This window comes from Pollicipes pollicipes, unplaced genomic scaffold, assembly GCF_011947565.3.
Source record: "Pollicipes pollicipes isolate AB1234 unplaced genomic scaffold, Ppol_2.1 Scaffold_4881;HRSCAF=5763_pilon_pilon_pilon, whole genome shotgun sequence".
In the NCBI taxonomy this organism is placed as follows: domain Eukaryota; kingdom Metazoa; phylum Arthropoda; class Thecostraca; order Pollicipedomorpha; family Pollicipedidae; genus Pollicipes; species Pollicipes pollicipes.
In genome coordinates, this window is record NW_023596576.1 from 19,840,320 (window position 1) to 19,855,958 (window position 15,639).

Consider the following 15,639-nt stretch of genomic DNA (forward strand, 5'->3'; position numbering starts at 1 on the left):
CTGGACAAGTTTCAAGGTGTGTGTTTTGGAAGGCCCACATCCATAAATGGTTGTCAGAATAACGATATGTGCTGTTTATGTCAGACCGTTGCGTTGTTTTCTGTTGCAAGTTTTGTATAGCGAGGCTCCAATTTAGTCGCATTTTAAATTTGTCAGTCGTGTAAAAAATTTGCATTTTTTCATATGTTTCCAGGAGCACACTTCACCTCCTTAACCTAAAGTTGCAAAATACAATACAATTTACAGAAGTCAGCCATACGCCCAGCATGCCAGCATGCCCGTGTAAAGTTTGCCAGCCAGCGTGCTCTTGTAAAGCTTGCAAGGTTAACGTACAGTTCACTTCACTGGTATCATTCACAGCTAGTCGTAGCTATTATTGTATAATGTGGAAGGTTCACAAGCTGTCTAGAGTTGAGTGCAAAGAAACATGATTGTATAAGTTTATGCAGGAGTTTTAGGGCGCGCCGACGGCGGATGGTCATGCAGCCGTAAGTATATGTGCATTCAAGCTGAAGAACAGGCACATTGTGATGTGAATGTGCAGCTTTCACCTCAATAACGTTCCACATCAATACAGATAATCATTTTTTTTTTTTAAACTATTTACGGGAGACGTGTGACAGCAATTTGCAACAATCATAGGATGATAGAAAGGTTGCCCAAAAATATAAAATCAAGGATATATGCAAATGAAATATGTACATAATGCATATGACAAGAATAGAACAATTTGTAGGAGACGCGCTGTTAACTGCAAGCATGCGGTAAGCTCTTTGATTACCATGTGATGCCAGCGGTAGCCGACACTTGATATTTGATTCTGTAAAGGCTCACAAAGCGACCTAATTAAAAATAGGTGGCTTTCATCCGGAGCAGAGCTATATGTTGTCAGTTAAAAGCAGTGACACATTCATGCATATAATGTGGTGGCAGCAACTTGAACTTGGGATGTTTTGAAACATGACACGTGGAGCGCATTTTTTTCAGTATTTAGTTGCCTCAGTTGGACGTTCTTAGTTCTTGCCCTGTAGCTATAAACGCGAAACAAAACAAGTAAGTATTGGTATTTTATTAGTTCAGACATTTCCAGTCATTAAACAGACATCGCCTTCTCATGTCGTCAGCCTCTAACTGGTACATATGTTGTTCTGAATGAGGCTCATCTTCTAACGCCCCAATTGCAGCTGCAGTTTAAACTACTGGCACTGAATATGGTCTGAGAATTCTAAGTAAAAGGGTTCCAAGACAATCGTCCAAGTAAAAATAACTGACATAATGCACCCTAGCACTTGCCAGACCACAGTGATGTCGGAACGTATTTTTAAGATTTCTGTACTGATTGCCTCTCAGCGTGCTTCGAGTTTTCGACCACGGAGCCCAAGGCCTTCCTTGCTCATAGCGAGGTTAAAATCACGCAGTCGCGTCTTTTCTATGGTAGGAGAAATGCGCGTTGTTATTCATCCAGTCACTGAAGTTATTTGACGTTATTTGTCGCCTGTTAAGTGAAGAAACTTGCCCCCAAAGCAATGGCCTATCGTTAGCAGGCCATGAAAGCATGGTGTTCTGTGTAGTTTTAGTTTGTGTTGGATGCGCCATTCATTATCACACGTCCTGTCGCTCCGTCCCGCTGATTGGTGCAATTTTTTCCTAACAGTGTGTTTGCACCTCTGCCACGCATGCAGCAATAGTTGACAAGGTTTTTTTGATAATCGTTTTTAAAAGTCCCACGTAGATTTGTCATTGCTGCCAATATAAAGCTTGGTCAAAATACCCCCAGGAGTGTCTTTTTGGAAACTGAAGCGTTAAACACACCCAATTTAACCAATAAACAATCATACAAGCTAAACGAATGGAGTTTTTCGTGAATGACATGCACTTCCCCACTTTTTTAAGTTCCCATGAATCAGCACCATGTGTCGCAAGACTCTAGGCATCCAAATGAAAAACGATGTTGTCCACGGCACCGTTAAAACCATTTAAACCTGCTGCTGTCCGATTTCTGAGCTACGTTCATACACTTCAGCCGTTTCGGCAAACGAGAACGTGACACATGTCACAAACCCCTTTTATGGAACACCCGAGACCGCGGTGGTTACATTAGCACCCAGAAGCCATCGCTCTAACGGGATTCGAATCCGTGCCTACCATGTGGATGTTCCCTCCACGCAAGGTCCTCACCAGGCCATCATGTATTTAGTACTTTTAGGCTTCTTCCGCTCAAGGCTCGTTGCCTAATGCATGGACGTAAAATACTGATTTGTTACTCAGGCTACCCTGCTGCTATTTTGTAGTAGTAAATCTCAGCAGCGCTGATTTGGCCGTCTTCCAGAAACCGCATGTGTGCCAGCCTGCGTGAGTCGGCCGTCATACGGGCGTGACCAGAACTGGCCACTCCTGGCGGCCTCCGACCCGGACCGGCGGTCGGCCAGCCGCTCCCAGTGGGAGGCGCACCATTGCCTCCCTGATTTCCCGCTGGGATGCCAGGACGGGAAAGGCTGCTGTTGGCGGGCCGCTCGTCGGCATTGCCAGTGACCCGGCGCCTTCTTCCCTCCCGCGCGATCTGACGGAAGCTGCACCCGACAGAACGGCCGCCAGACGATGACCCGCTGTTAGGGTCGAGCCTGACGCCAAGACCAGGGCGCGGCCAGTGGGGTCAGTGGTGGCGTTTGGGGTGACGGTGTTACGGTCGCTTCACCATCCAGAAGACGTGTGTTGCCGCTTTACTTCAGAAGTCGTGTTCTTCTTGATCTCACCCCCCAAAAAACAGCACTTCATTTTTATTTGTGTGCCACTGCCGGGCATGGCGTCGTGCATACAAGTATGTAAAGCTAAAAGAGATCGGTTTTTGGAAAGCCTCTAACCTTTGACCTGTTATAATGGGGTCAGTTATTGATCAAGCCACATAAAGGTCATTTCCAATTACGAGCTCAAACTGAGCCCAATCCATTGATGTTCTCTGTGAAGTCCTTTCTTTTTTGGGGGTCACATCCCCCACCCCCGTCGCTCCGCGTTATGAAAAATATCAAGTCAGGGCGAAGGTTAAATGATTTTTGCGTCTTAACGACAAAGCCATCTCAATGATAAAGCCTGCAAATACGAGATATTTGCGTGCAATATATGACAGTATATGCATAAAAATGTGCAAAATGTATCACAGTGTATCTTTCAACAAGGTATGCAGTGCATCAGCACTGTATGACAGATATGATAGGTTTGAGAGGGAGCTCACGTTACCTCTAAACCTACAAATAATTTCGATGCTTTACCCCACGATCAACTTGCAAAACCAAAACAGCTGGCTTCGTCCTGAGGATAATCTCACGCTAAAGATCACTGGACGCAGCCTGACCCGCCTTCAGGGCCAGTGTACTCAAAATTCAAATAAGATGTTAGGTGGCCGGTTCTAAGTATAATTGTACCCATACTTCGTGCTCCCGACCAAGACCACTTCAGTGAACCAGCATATTGTCTATTTAATTGGAACTGACTCGGTCTGCCATCGCATACGCTGTGGACGCTGTGGATACTGAGTCCGTCGATGATTTGTCAGCGGATGACGATGAGTCTGTCGACAATTTATCAGCGGATGACGCTGAGTCTGTCGATGATTTATCAGCGGAAGCCGCTGAATCTGTCGACGATTTATCAGCGGATGACGCTGAGTCTGTCGACGATTTATTACCGGATGACGCTGAGTCTGTCGACGATTTACCAGCGAACTAATGTGGGGAAAACATTTCATAACTGGCAGTGCCGACTTTTTTTAAATGCAAGATCCGCATCGGATTCGTGTCGCCGTGTTTCGCGTGAATATGACATCTTTGCGCCGTCAGGGCGGCCTGCCGTGTGCGACGGTTCTCTTTCACCTGCAGTGTCGCCCGTTGAGGGAGTTGCCCGTCTGCCGGGCCCCGCTTATGGTGACAGACGCATTGGCAGCGGACGTCCGCGTTCATCAACGACCAAACTCTAGAAATGTCATCGCTGTGAAGAATGGCTCCTCATTTGCGAGCACCGAACGTTCGGCTCTCCAACTGTTCAATAGCAGGACAGTCCGCGTGCGAGTGAATTGGCAAAATGTCGCCATCACTCAGCCAGCTTCCTGGTTGGCTGAAGACTTGTCATACCAATTAATTGCACACCTGGGTGCTGAGGGAAGTTCCTACTCCAGGAAAGCCGTATCCGACTCCGGATCAGGTCTGCCTCATGTCAGACTCGGAACGGATGCATAGGATCTCGTGCCCGAGCCTAATCAGTTTCCGACTCCTAATTAACTCAACCGGTGGCGGCGGCAAGGCGGGGTCGGGAGCGGGGGAAGGGGAGGGGGGGGGGGGCACCTGCTCACGCCTTGCCGCTGATCGGTATGGGTTTTCTGGTTGGCTGGTTCCAGGCCGTGGGCCCGGTTTGGGCCCGGACGGCGCCCCGCCGCGCACAGACGACCACCGACTCACCGTCGGCTGCAGGCATGGCAGAACGGGGCAGCAACGGCAGTGGAGGAGCGGGTGCCTTATCATCACGGAGTGTTTATTTTGTCGTGGTGTCAACAGCGTACTGTTATGGCGTCCCGAAAGCACTTCGCCGTCGGAGTTGGCGACGTGGGAGCGCTGTGGGTCGTGCACGGAACAGGGCCTCAGGCAATCCATACGTACCCTGTGGCAGGCTTTAGCACAGGATAGCCGCCAGCTGACGCGCACGCGTTTGACGTCAGTTCCCAGGGCGCGGATCCTGGGCAACCGGGAGCAGCACGTCAACTCTGGCAGTGACGTTAACCTGACCTGCCATGTCAGCCACGACACCAGCTCCATCTATTGGTACCACAACGGCCGCGTCATCAACTATCGGGGTCAGGAGCGACTGCACCTTGAGTCGAGCCACACCTTCAGCAGGTCAGTGAGCACCCTCAAGTCAAGCCATATCTTCAGCAGGTCAGTGAGCACCCGCGAGTCGAGCCACACTTTCAGCAGGTCGAGGCATACCTTCAGCAGGTCAGTGAGCCCCCGGGGCCGCTCGCATCGGCTGGCGCCAGTCTTTCGGGCCTCTCTGCCGTCGCCGCGATGCAGTCGGGGGCGAGTTTTCGAGCAACAGACCAAGCGACGGCCGTTCGGTTCTGGCTGGAAGACTGACAGCCGATAAGGCGTTAGGCGGCCTGTTTTCGGTGCCAGCCGCTATTTTGTCAGCGCCGCCGGTGTTGATCGCCGCTGCTAGGCCAGATGGTCGAGCCCCGGCCGACTGTGCGGCGGCCTGGTAAGTTTTTGCCGCAGGCCGGTCGGTCGCAGTGCGACGACAGTCTCATTGGAAGGCCGGGCGGCGGCCGGCCGCTCTCAGAGAGCCCGGCCTCCTGCCGCCGTCGAGGTGCCGCGCACCGCGTCGCATTCGGTGGCGTGCGCGGGCCGGAGTGGCAATCAAGTCGACTGGCCTTGGGGCCCGGCCGTGGGTAATTAACCCACCATTACAGGCTGCGGGCGCCTCCCGTCCCCTTGCCCAGCACCGGCCCACACACGGGCCGCCGAGGGCCAGCTGGCGGGCGCACCGCACTGAGCCTCACAGAACCGGGCGGCGGTCGTCCCCCGCAGTGGCCGGCAGTGATTTGTGGAACTCCCGGGAAACTCCCGACGAACTCGGCGATCGGCCTGCAAAGAGGCTCGAGCGGGGCCATAGGCAGTCTGCAGCTCCACCGTCGTCTTCGATGCGGCCGGGGAAAACGGCCACGTCTTGCGACGTCGCCCGCGGCGGAGCCGCTTGGCATGCCGCGTCACCTCGTCGCGTCGGCGGTTCAGTCGTATCGACGCCGACCGCGGAAGCCGGGTCGGGGAGGGGGCGGTTGTTGCGGGCGGGGTGGGGAGTGGGAGGGAAGCAGACCACTGATCTCTGCCCCACGGAAGTACACCCGCCCTCCGATGAAGGATGCTATTCCCCTTTTTTTTTCCAGCCGAAGCTCGAAACTTCTCTCTCTCTCTCTCTCCTCTCTCTATCTCTCTCTCTCTCTCTCTCTCTCTCTCTCTATCTCTCTCTCTCTCTCTCTCTCTCTCCCTCTCTCTCTCTCTCTCTCTCTCTCTCTCTCTCCTCTCTCTCTCTCTCTCTCTCTCTCTCTCTCTCTCTCTCTCTCTCTCTCTCTCTCTCTCTCTCTCTCTCTCTCCCTCTCTCTCTCTCGACGTGTAGTTGACCGTATCTGCACAGAGGTGGGTGTTCCCGCCCTGCCGTCTTTTTCGGATTTAGAGCGTTGACGGGTTTGCCTGTTTCAGGAGGCTACGGTCTGGTCTGCGGCTTTCACAGCGGCCTTTGAGCCGTTCGCTGTGCGTAGCGACACATTTCAAAGCTGATTTATTGCTTCCCCAGACGTAGCTGGCGTACGCTAGCAGTTGCGGAAGGTAAACCATACAGGTGCGGCTTAACGCTCGCCAGAGGCTGAACATTAGCATTGTTGCGGCGCTGTCGCCCAAATGGAAGCATTCTTCGTTAGGAGGGCGGGACGGCGGGCTGCCCAGGGTCGGCAAGGAGCAAGGCTGTTTGACTGTCTTCAACTTTGACCTATTTAAAACCCAGTGGTGCGTGCACAAGCGTGCGCCAACAAATGTATGCGATTTGTTTCTCTGATCATCGCGCCACAGGCAAGTTCCATGCCCCAATAAGTCAAGAGACCACGCTATGAAAAGTCCGCGATTTTACTATGATGTTCCAGTCAGATGCTCCGTACCCGGCCGTTGCAAACAGTGGTAAGTCTCAGGTAACACAGTTTCCGAGGACCTGGTGATGTGCTGTGTACAGCCTGTTGGAAGTCTTGAGCGTATTCCCGATATGTTTGTGAACTGTAATCCCTGTTCTATCGTGCGTTACCCGTGGTGCACTCCTGCGTTGTCTGCATTGTCTGCGTTGTCTACATTGTCTGTATCTGCATTGTCTGATAAGGTGTTGTCAACGTCGTCTGGTAGTGCTTGTTTTCGCCGTCGGCACACAACACTGTGTCCACGTCGTCGGACACAGCGTTGTTCCGCTGCTTGATAATGCGTCGTGTATGTCGCTTGCTTCGGCGGTTGGGGAGCTCGAATACCGGACTTCATTATCGCGGTGGCACTCCCGCCGCAGGCCAGCAGGTGCTATTGCAGTGGTGTTCCCGCACCAGACCAGCAGGTGTTATTGCGGTGGTGTTCCCGCACCAGACCAGCAGGTGTTATTGCGATGGTGTTCCCGCAGCAGACCAGTAGGTGCAATTGCCGTGGTGTTCCCGCAGCAGACCACCAGGTGTTCAACTAACTCAGCATGTGCAAAACTTCGTATCTCCACGAGGGTGCCATGCAACCCCCACCCCCACCCCCACCCCTATTAGTGACTCGATAACACGTCGACCCCGTTGCATTTTGCTGAAGACATTAGAAAAGGGACACAGCTGGGAGAGACATTTTAACTGGACCCTCTTTATTTCTTGCGGACTCGATCTGCCATCTTAAAAAAAATTGGGTAAAACCCCCTTCTCAATACTTTTTACGGAGCTTCACTTCCGCAACCCGGGTTATACTGGAACCTCCTCTCGTTCGGTGGCTCCCGTTCCACGCTTCCGTTGCTCGCCTGGTACTAACCCCAATGGACACAACCTTTTTGGTTTCAAAGCAGGAACAGAAAAAGCAAGCGAAAGAGAGCACCCTGTATTTTCTGGTGCGCTGTCAAGTGGCTGTTCACGGAGCGACGGCGTCGGTGGGGCCCGGCGGAGCCGTCGGGCGGCGGCTGGGCCCTGGCGCGGCGGAGCCGTCGGGCGGCGGCTGGGCCCTGGCGCGGCGGAGCCGTCGGGCGGCGGTTGGGCCCCGGCGCGGCGGAGCCGTCGGGTGGCGGCTGGGCCCCGGCGCGGCGGAGCAGTCGGGTCAATGCCTGCGGCGGTCGGCGTGTGCGTGTTCCAGGCAAACCTGGCTGGCCGGGGACGGCGCGGCTGGCGACAGCAGAACTGCATTAAGACGGCGGCCGGGCCGAGATGAGGGGCGACGGGTGGAGACAGATGGACGCCGGCGCAGGCCGATCGGGACCGATAACGGGGTGCGCCGCGTGCGTGATGCCCGACGCTGAGCGAGTGATGGGCTCCACGGGCGGGCAGTCTTGGGCATATCAACTTGGTTTTAAATACGCGACAAATGCATCGCACTGACAGTGTGTGTGGGCAGTGGAGTGTGTTTTGCCGCTATTCATCGGCGCAGTGATGCCACTTTGCCATATGCCAAGTTATAACAGTCAGGGTGGGATTTTCAAGGACGGCGTGCCGTTAAGCTCTTCTTGCGAATCATTTCGCTTCATAAACCACAACATTCGGCGATAATTATGACGGCTGTAGCCCATGTTGTCTTCCTGTAGTTGTTAGCCGTCGATGGCGATTCTGATCGCTTTCACATTAAACTAGTGTTTGGGAGTATTTATTGGGATGTTCTAGACCATTGCCTTCCGATATTTTTCAGAATGTGTCTTCTCTCAGACCAGAATACGTACGGCATGCTTGGATTTTAGGGTCCGTATTTGGTCGTATGAGTGAAAAAGGATAGCAATGGACCCATTGACTCAATCAGATTAAATGGCCGCATTATCCAGTTACTTAAGATGTAGTGCGAATCGTCTTCTCCTTGTTCTTTTGGAGCTTGTCCCCATATCACTGGCCAGACGTCAAAACCCATATTTACATACGTGTCCATCACATGTAGTACTTCAGTGTTGCCGGCCGTGTATGGATGTGTGAGGAGGGTATGTCACGGGAAAGCGAACTGCGTGGCCACAGGGCTCAGCGTGTTGGGTGACGGCGGGATCAGCCTCGTGGTGTTACCAATGGATATCCCAGGTCACCGCGATGGAAATAGCACAGCCGACATTCCAGTTTGACACCACGAACGACGACTCTCATGACACGCCAGATGGGCGCTGCTCATGGCTGGGCGCGTGTGACACGGCTGGACACGGCTGGACACGTGTGACACGGCTAGGCACGGCTGGACACGTGTGACACGGTTGGACACGGCTGGACACGTGTTACAAGGCTAGACACAGCTGGATACGTGTGACACGGCTAGACACGGCAGGACACACGTGACACGACTGGGCACGGGTGGACGCCAGCTCCAAGATGGCCGTCATCACGCGTCGTCTCTATACAGCAGCTTTTGCACGGTCCCGGGCCCCGTCCCAAACTTGGAACACTCCCCCCGCATCACGCCGCCGACACCTCATCCAGGACGGACGAGTGGGTTTAAACAGCGTCAATGCCTTCTGTCGGGGCGGTGTAGTGACGGCGCGCCTCGCGGTGAAGCCGATGGCGGAAAACAACCGTGGCGAGCTTATGGCCGGCAGGGCTGACACGGCCTCCTCCGCTGCAGGCTCCACATCACCGGCGTGGCGTCGTCGGACTCGGGGAACTACACGTGCGACCCGGCCGGCACCGTCCCCGTCTGGGCGGTCCTGCACGTCATCAATGGTACGTCATCAGCGGTGCGGCGGCCACGGGCGCAACGCCAGCGTAACGCAGCGCATGTCGGCCCATTTCCAAACACTGCAGGCAGGGAAACCGTATGAGCTCGCTGCCGGAAGGTCAGAAATGATCGCGGTCAGTCTCGCTGGTCGGTAGCATTCGTTTGCAGCTGCCATATGTTTGCATCGAGCTATCCACTTGGCCTGTAACCGTGACAGTACGCTCACTAGTATAACTAAATTTAGCTCAGTATGCTAGGTTGAAACCTTGGACTAAGCAAAGGCAAGCCATATCACGCACTGGCACCGACTGGAACAGTACGGTAGATAAGGGCATATTTGTTTTTGTATCTGGAGGTGGCCTCTAATTTCATTTCGGCTCCTCCCCTGAGAGCAACGGTAAACTCATTTTATATTTCCGTCTAACCGCTTCTGGCCGCTTTTGCGGAACCCCTAACGCATTGCAGTCCTTGAAAGTCTAGATTACTCGGAGGAAGCTTATGAACGTTTTGAGGTGTTAAGACCTGATTTCGTTGAACTGTTAAGTTGCTCCTGAGAAGACATCGTGCTTGATATGAAGGAACGGAAATGGGCGCGGAAGTCGCTCAAGAAACGAAATAATTTTCACATTCAGCCCCAACTGCGTAATGTCCGCTACATTTAAACACAAGACTAGCTGACTTGACAGCTTCATAACCTAGAAACATTTAATTGTCGATAAGTCAAAGCTTATGACGAAAACGTGCGTGTGTTTATCCCCTGTCTACCTATTTAATCAATGCAGTATCTAGCATGTCAGTGAGTTATCAAAATTGATTGCTTGGTTTGCCCTCGCGTCTTAACCAATTGTTTTAGCTGCCTACCGTACATGCTCTTTCGATTATCTGCTTGTCTTGTTACTAATTTACGGCTGTTGGGTTGTACATGTTGCTTCCCATGGTAGTATCTAAGAGATTTAAAACAAAAAAGCTTGCCTGACGTATAGATGCTAGAATTATGTTCAGTAGCGTTTCGTGGTTACAAACTCCGCTCGAACTAGACGTCGGGGGGAGGGGTGGATAAAGCTCGATGATTCCACCCATCCCGACTGCGCCATTGCTTACCATCCTCTCGAAGAAAACCCGTACTAGCGATTTCGCCACACAAATTATGTGACAATCAATGTCGCACTGTCACAAAAGCCGATCGTTTCGTGAAAACAGCTCTCGCTTTAATAAAGACAAAAATGAATTGCACACACTGGCAGTATCTCCCAGCAAGGCAGTATGACTATTGAACCTTCCTACGCTCCAAGCTTTCTCCTTTTGGTGATTGGGCTGTTCTGGGGCCGCGAGAGACGTGCAGTCAGTGCCAGCGGGCTCAGAGCCTGCAGTCATCGTCATAGTTATCACGCAGTAGTTGAGTCAGTTTGTGTGGAGGACACAACAAGCTCGTCTTATACGCGTTACAAGCCCCGAGCTGGTTTTAAAATGTCCTGATCCAAAAGCACCGTGCTCCACGATTCGATGATAGATTTCAGGGATATTGTTCAAACAATCCTTGTCATTGTAGTGACAAAATGGTGGCGTCGCCGAGAACACCTGCCCGCTTATCGAAAGGTTCGCGTGATTCTGGCGTAATGTTGCACAGACCGCAAGGTGAAATCATAGACTGCGTCCATGAATCAGATTCACTGAACCTATGCATTTGTACCCAAGTTGGTTCAAGTTTACGCTTTGTCTCGCCGGTCGCTTACGATCGGTTTTTTACGGCTGGTTTCAGGCGATCACATCGTCATGTGCTTTTTCATCGAAACATCAGATCCTATACCGATGTGTACATGATTTCCTGGATTCAGGGTTTAAACACGCCGTGACATGCTTAATCAAACTCTGCTGGCATAGGCTTGGATTTTAATTAACCTCTGTGCATCAGTCGTGGGGCTAATTACGAGAACGCTAAAATACATGTTAAAGGATTCCCATAAATCCATATGCCCACTCGCCTTCACTCTGCCTTGCCTTCCGATCCTCTATTGGCTCAGATATTTTTTACGGCACGCTTAACCATCGACATATCAAAATATTTCCCGCCGGGTGCTTTGCCACCTATCCACGTTTCGTTGAGCGGCGCGTTAGTTGACTCTCGGCTGCTTTACTGAGCCGGGTGTTGGCTGATGTGGCCACGCTCCTGTCACGTCGATGGACGCGTGCTGGTCGCTCGTATTTGCCCACCGCGGCTTCCGTGTAACGCATCATCACCCATCGACGCGCTAATCCGAATAAGATGCATCGCAGGGAGATGGCAGAGGGGTTTACGGATCGTTGCCTCGGGCGATGTCGGTCAGTGGGACGGTCAGGGGGACAGTGTTGGTGCGGGCCGTTACGGAGCAATCGCCAATATTCTACCGGGCATCTTCACAATGTCTGAGCTCATGGCCGCATCGCCCAAAGCCATGCAAACCTGTGCCATCGTTTCAGGTACTGCATTGAGTCACCTTGTGGTTTAGTTTGAATTACGTTCACTTCTCCAAGTAAACTACCATTGGCCTGTGTCGGGAGACTTCTTGCTGCACCTCGAATTGCATATCAAATAGGTGTATATTTTGGTCGGGTGCCCGGCCCATGGCATAAAGGCTTAGCAATACGCATACATGGCTAATAAACATTGGCTTGAGACTGTCGGGTGTGGACTTCTCAAGCTATCTTTGAGCTGTTTTGATGTTCCACTCGCGGAAGCAAAGACCTAAACTCTGCTTATGTCTTCCCAAACAATACTCTCGCCATCTCAAGTCAAGGACGCCCTTGTCCAGATGTGGGCGTTAAGGCTGCGTCATTATGTAAAGATCTCCGAGAAGGAAAAACGAGGTAACGCCTACTACATCTCACTTAATTTGGGCATTTCCTCCTTGAATGATCAAAAAATCATTTGGAGGTCCATCTAGCTTATGAGGCTTTAGGTCTGAAAATGTCAAATGCTTCAGAGTTTTAAGGAAGGATTGAGCTGAGATACAAAAATCACAAATGGATTAGCTGTTCGGGCTATCGGTCCCGTCTGGTGTGTTAGTGTGCGTACAACGCTTCGACCAGTTATCTCTCCGACCGTTGTCAGATGTTATGGAGTCATCAGAAGGACTTGGGGATGTTTGGCTTTTAACCATATACGCGACGCAACCCGAACTCTGCGTGATGTTCGCTGGGATTCGGGACAGTATTCTGATTTCAGCCAGTATTCGCGAATTTGGCGTCCCACCACTGAGCTAACTGGGAAGGACAGCAGCGTTAATGAAAGACATCAGAGCTTACCAGTCTTTCTCGATAACATCAGTTGATAGACCATTGGATTCGCAATCAGAAGACCCTAGTTCGAATCTCAATGATTTCGCTAAAGTGATTCGAGTTGGGATGCATGCATTTCATAGTGCCAATTTGCAAAAGTCAGAAATGGAGGACAAAATATGTTACGAGCTTATGAGCTCTGTTTATAAGAAAAGGGCTGTGGGCATCCTTCCTGCTAACCTCAGTATCATGCATTCAACTTGGCTGATAATTTTTTGATGCCCTAATTCACAGCATAGGTTACAACTAAAAGAAGCCATACATATGGAAACATGCCCTTGAAAAGTTTGTCAGGTAATATACAGCTTCAATTCACTGGCAGTCGTTCACTTCCGGTCTTAGCCACAACTGCATAATGTGAGAGGTTCACAAACACAAAAAGCTCAGTGCAAAGAGAGATTGTGATTTAAATGTACGTACATTCAAGCTGAAATCAACGCACATTTTGTTGCATATGTGCAACTTACATTAAAACAATGACATTTAAAATTAATGCAAATCATAGCATTATTCTGCAGACCAGTGACAGTAATCTGCGACATCCATAAGATGATCGAAGCTTGCTCACTGAAATAACAATCAGATTTATTGATTTTAATGTAATAGATCTGCTTCATGTGACAAGAAGTAAGCAAGTTCTAGTAAACACTTCGCATGCTGGATGTATGTAGTGTATTATTTTTGTATTATTCACTGCCAGCGACGGCCAGTATTTTACTTTGTTAAGATTCAAAAGCTGGGCCAAAAGCCAAAAATGGACGGTTTAATCTTAAAGCAGCATTATGTACAGACGCCTCAGAACAGTGACACATTTGTGCATACAATGTGTTGGCAACAATGTGATTTTTTACGATATCTTTAAAGCTCGCCATCAAGAGTATAATCTTTACAGCACTAAATTTTTCAGCTGCGTGTGCTAATTTATTCTTCTGCAGAGATAGCTAAAAAAGCACGCACGAGTGAACATTGTCATATCATTTGCTACATGTCCAATTATGAGACAAGCTTTGCATTCCTTCATTATTTCCACGTCATCAGCCTCTCACTGGTGCATATCTTGCTCTCACAAAAGTTCGTCTCATAATGACCCAACTGCAGTTGCAGTTTACACCTACTAAATATGGCCTCACAACTGGCATATTCCTGCCCAGGTCAAAACAAATAATATCACACACGCTAGCACTTCCTCAAAACGCTGATGTCGAGCCGTGCGCTTTCAAGATTTCTTTACTGATTGATTTCCAGCGTGCTTGGAGTCTCTGAACACGGAGATCAAGGCCTTTCTTGCTGATAATAAGGGCAAATTTTACGCAGTTGCATCATATAACAAGGAGAACCCGTGTCGTTATTTTTCCCGTCACTGTGATGTTACGTAATGTTATTTGCCGTCGGCGACGTGAAGAAACTTGACACCGGAGCAATGGCCGATGGTTAGCTGGCTATTGAAGCATTACGTTTCTTGTGGTTTGGTTTGTCTCGGATGCCCCAATCCCTGCCGCCCGTCCTGGCCGTTTTCGTCTCGTTAATTGGTGCAATTCTTTCCCAGGAGGCATGTGTTCTCATCCGCACGGCGCATACTGCTATCAATACCATGGATGAGAAAAAAATAATTTTATTGAAAAATCATTGTTAGAAGCCTCGAATGGACTTTCCATTTCTGCCAGTATCAATAGCTTGGTTGAAATACTTGCAGGGCAGTCTTCCGGAAAAACCGAAAGATTAGACGAATTCTCTTTAATTACCCGGCTAGCCGCGTAGTGAGCAAAACCTTGGCACTGAATACTGGAGAAAGTTACAGCTCAAGAAAAGTGCCTGATTTCACCATGGCCTCAAAGTCGTGGTCGGCGGTGCTCCATTGCACCACTATGCTGCAGGAACGTCGGCTGCCCCAAAAGAATCGCCCGGTGCGATCCCAAACGAGTATGTTTGTCTGCCCGCTCCGTCTGAGTGCCAATCCATTAGTACGAAATGAACCAATCGCCGAGTGGGACTGTGTTGGCGGCGCCAGTCGTCGGGGCGGCCGCGACACTGCTCCAATAAGGCCTCGGCGTCCGGCCATTTCTCTCGCCGCTGCCAGATTCGGGCAAAACGGCAGCTCATAAATGCTTCCGGACAAATGAATGACCGCTGATTGCCGCTATCGTTTTGTCCTCGCTGTCGGCTTAAACGATCGCACATATTTCTGACACCCGCCGCTGATTGCATTAGAAAGAAGGAAGATTCGGCCGGGAGATTCTACGCCAGTGCACATAAATCGCCTATAATGCCGGCCCGGCGTGCGCGCGGACCGAGTTTGCCAATGCCGGTGGTTCAACCCTCTCCCACTCCAAGTTTGGTCGTTGCCGTGAGCACGTGCCTGCATTTCTCAGGCGAACATCCGGCGGCCATGCAGCACAACGCGGCGAACGGCACGAGGTTCGACTGGCCCCTGGCGGTGATGGTGGTGCTGCTGCTGCTGACGGGGCGGCCCCTGCTGCGGTGAGCCGCCGCTCAGCGCCCACACTCCCGACGGCCGCTCGCAGGGGCCGCTCCGCCGGCCGATATCAGGGACCGGCGCCGGGCCGGCGAGGACGAGCCCTTGGCCGCGGCGGCAGTCCGGCAGCACGGCGACGCGGTCGCGGGGTGACAGGTGACGCAGGCCGCCCTCCGCTCCGCGTGACGGTAGCCTGCTCTCCGAGCTCCGCCGTGCCGTAACGGCCGGTGCGGCGCGGCGGGAAGGACTCGACCCAGACAGAGCGTGCGGCGCTCTCTCGACAGAGCGTGAGGTGCCCTGTGCGCAGAGCCGGCGAGTCGGCACGCCGTCTCGGCGCGCAGCGAACACTGCGCCTTGCGCGGGAGCACTGCGTAATGCCGTGTTACAGAACCCGGTGCAGATGCATAGCAGTGAACTGTG

General features: G+C 51.6%; 1 protein-coding gene across 1 annotated transcript in view; it reads left to right on the plus strand.

Annotated features, from left to right (window-relative positions):
• LOC119101063 (zwei Ig domain protein zig-8) overlaps window positions 1-15,248 on the plus strand; it is a 75,288-nt gene extending 60,040 nt beyond the window's left edge. Inside the window, exons 4-6 of the mRNA XM_037224312.1 lie at window positions 4,706-4,883; window positions 9,339-9,436; window positions 15,116-15,248. Coding sequence (XP_037080207.1) covers window positions 4,706-4,883; window positions 9,339-9,436; window positions 15,116-15,228 — 389 coding nt within the window. The 3' untranslated portion in view covers window positions 15,229-15,248. The remainder of the gene's footprint in view (window positions 1-4,705; window positions 4,884-9,338; window positions 9,437-15,115) is intronic.
• Window positions 15,249-15,639: the final 391 nt, after the last annotated feature.